This window comes from Triticum urartu, unplaced genomic scaffold (genome assembly GCF_003073215.2).
Source record: "Triticum urartu cultivar G1812 unplaced genomic scaffold, Tu2.1 TuUngrouped_contig_10216, whole genome shotgun sequence".
NCBI classification, from domain to species: Eukaryota; Viridiplantae; Streptophyta; class Magnoliopsida; order Poales; family Poaceae; genus Triticum; species Triticum urartu.
This window is the reverse complement of record NW_024111061.1, coordinates 1-1,665: the sequence shown is the minus strand read 5'-3', so window position 1 is coordinate 1,665 and position 1,665 is coordinate 1. Positions and strand designations below refer to the sequence as shown.

At 42.9% G+C, this 1,665-nt stretch overlaps 1 protein-coding gene across 1 annotated transcript; it reads right to left on the bottom strand.

The window, feature by feature from the left end:
• Positions 1 to 1,002: 1,002 nt before the first annotated feature.
• Positions 1,003 to 1,661, bottom strand: LOC125526476 (flavonoid 3'-monooxygenase CYP75B4-like; the record flags this gene model as incomplete). Its single annotated transcript, XM_048691166.1, is given in 1 exon segment — positions 1,003 to 1,661. A coding segment is annotated over 1 exon segment (486 nt), but the record flags the coding sequence as incomplete, so codon positions are not given.
• Between the last annotated feature and the right edge of the window lie 4 nt (positions 1,662 to 1,665).

Here is a 1,665-nt window from a genome sequence, read left to right as displayed (position 1 = left end):
GCGGTTAAATAAATATCAAATGACATGAACATGGTACAAAGAAGATGTTACTATGCAATGAAATACCTCAAAATCATTTTTCGTCTGTAGGAACTAAAAAAAGTTGTCCAAGTGGATTATAAATTTTGTGCTTTTCCTATGAAACTGAGATCAGTTGAAAGGGCAATGTCCTCATTTTCTTTGAAGCAAGTGGATTTCTAGTGCCACCAAAGGAAATTTTGCTCTTCATATGTTTTTCATTCACCTTTCTTTTCAATCAAAAGGCCCTTAATATGTGGAATAATTATTGATATGCCATTCCTAAAACCAGAATATTAATAAATAACTATAAATAAAGGTAAAGTTGAAACATGTCAGTATTTTGCATGTGATACTAGTTGAAGATACATGAATATCTACATGATGTGATTGTGGCAGAAAATGATGAGTTCTTCCATTGTGTTTGTTGGCTTGTGTTTATGTACAATTATAAATATTGACAAGTCATGGTCTACTAAAAATAAGATATGACAATTAGTGTAAGAGAGTTTATGCGTAACTATGAAGATATATTGTTCGTAAGGTCAATCATGTTAATATATGTATTCATTTTTATTGTGGAATTTCCTAGCCTGGTTTTCTTTTGTTTGTTTAATCCTATGTCTTTTTAATGTAGAAAAATATCGTTTCATATGAAGATATGTGCCGATTGAATTTAAGATGAAACAAATCTTGTGGTGAAGCTCGTTTGTGCGGTTTGTACATGAGATTGGCTGATGCTCATTTGTATGCGAGACACTTTGTTTGTAGGCGTGTGTGATGTTTGAGTCGCAAATTGGCCCGTTGGTCATTCTCACTAAGTTCTAATGTATGTTCAGTGGGAGACGTTCCCGTGGACTACAAAGACGTTTGTGATTACTTCATCAATCTTAAGATGATGTACCGGTGCTCAGTCTTGAGTGTATCTATAGGGATGAATGTATGTGCGTTTGTATGAGCGTCTGCATCTGCACTATATATGTTAAAAACACAAGCATCATTCCAATGATCTGTTATTAGTGACAACAAAACGATGTTGTTTTTTCCAAAACAACAAAGCACATGTTGTTTGGTACACAAACTCACCATACAAATGTTTTTTTCCTTGTGACACTGGCTTATTAAACTTGTCCAAAAAAATTAGCACACAAGCAACGCTATGCGATTTGGTATGCCGATGGGAGCAGCCTAGGCACCGGGTGGACCATCAACGGCACGGCCAGCTGCAGCAGCAGAGAAAATGTCTCCTCCATGTCCGGCGTCTGGCCTGCCGGCAGCTCCCAGTCAAACGAGTGCACCAGCGTGGCGGTGGTCACGGTGACCATCCTAATGCCCCAGCTGAGGCCCGCGCATATCCTCCGGCCTGCCCCGAACGGTATCAGCCCAAAGTCACCTCCCTTGACGTCGACGTCCGCATGCGACCCTCCGGGGAGGAACCGGGCAGGCCTAAACTCCAGCGGGTCGGGCCATAGGGCCGGATCACGGGCGATCCCCCACACGTTCACTAGATGCTCCGTCCCCTTGGGGATGCAGTAGCCCGCGACCTTGCAGTCCTCGGTGGCCATCCGTGGCAGCGAGAGCGGCGTCGAGGGGTGCAGCCGGAAAGTCTCCTTGATGATCGCGCTTAGGAAGGTGAGGCGCGGGAGG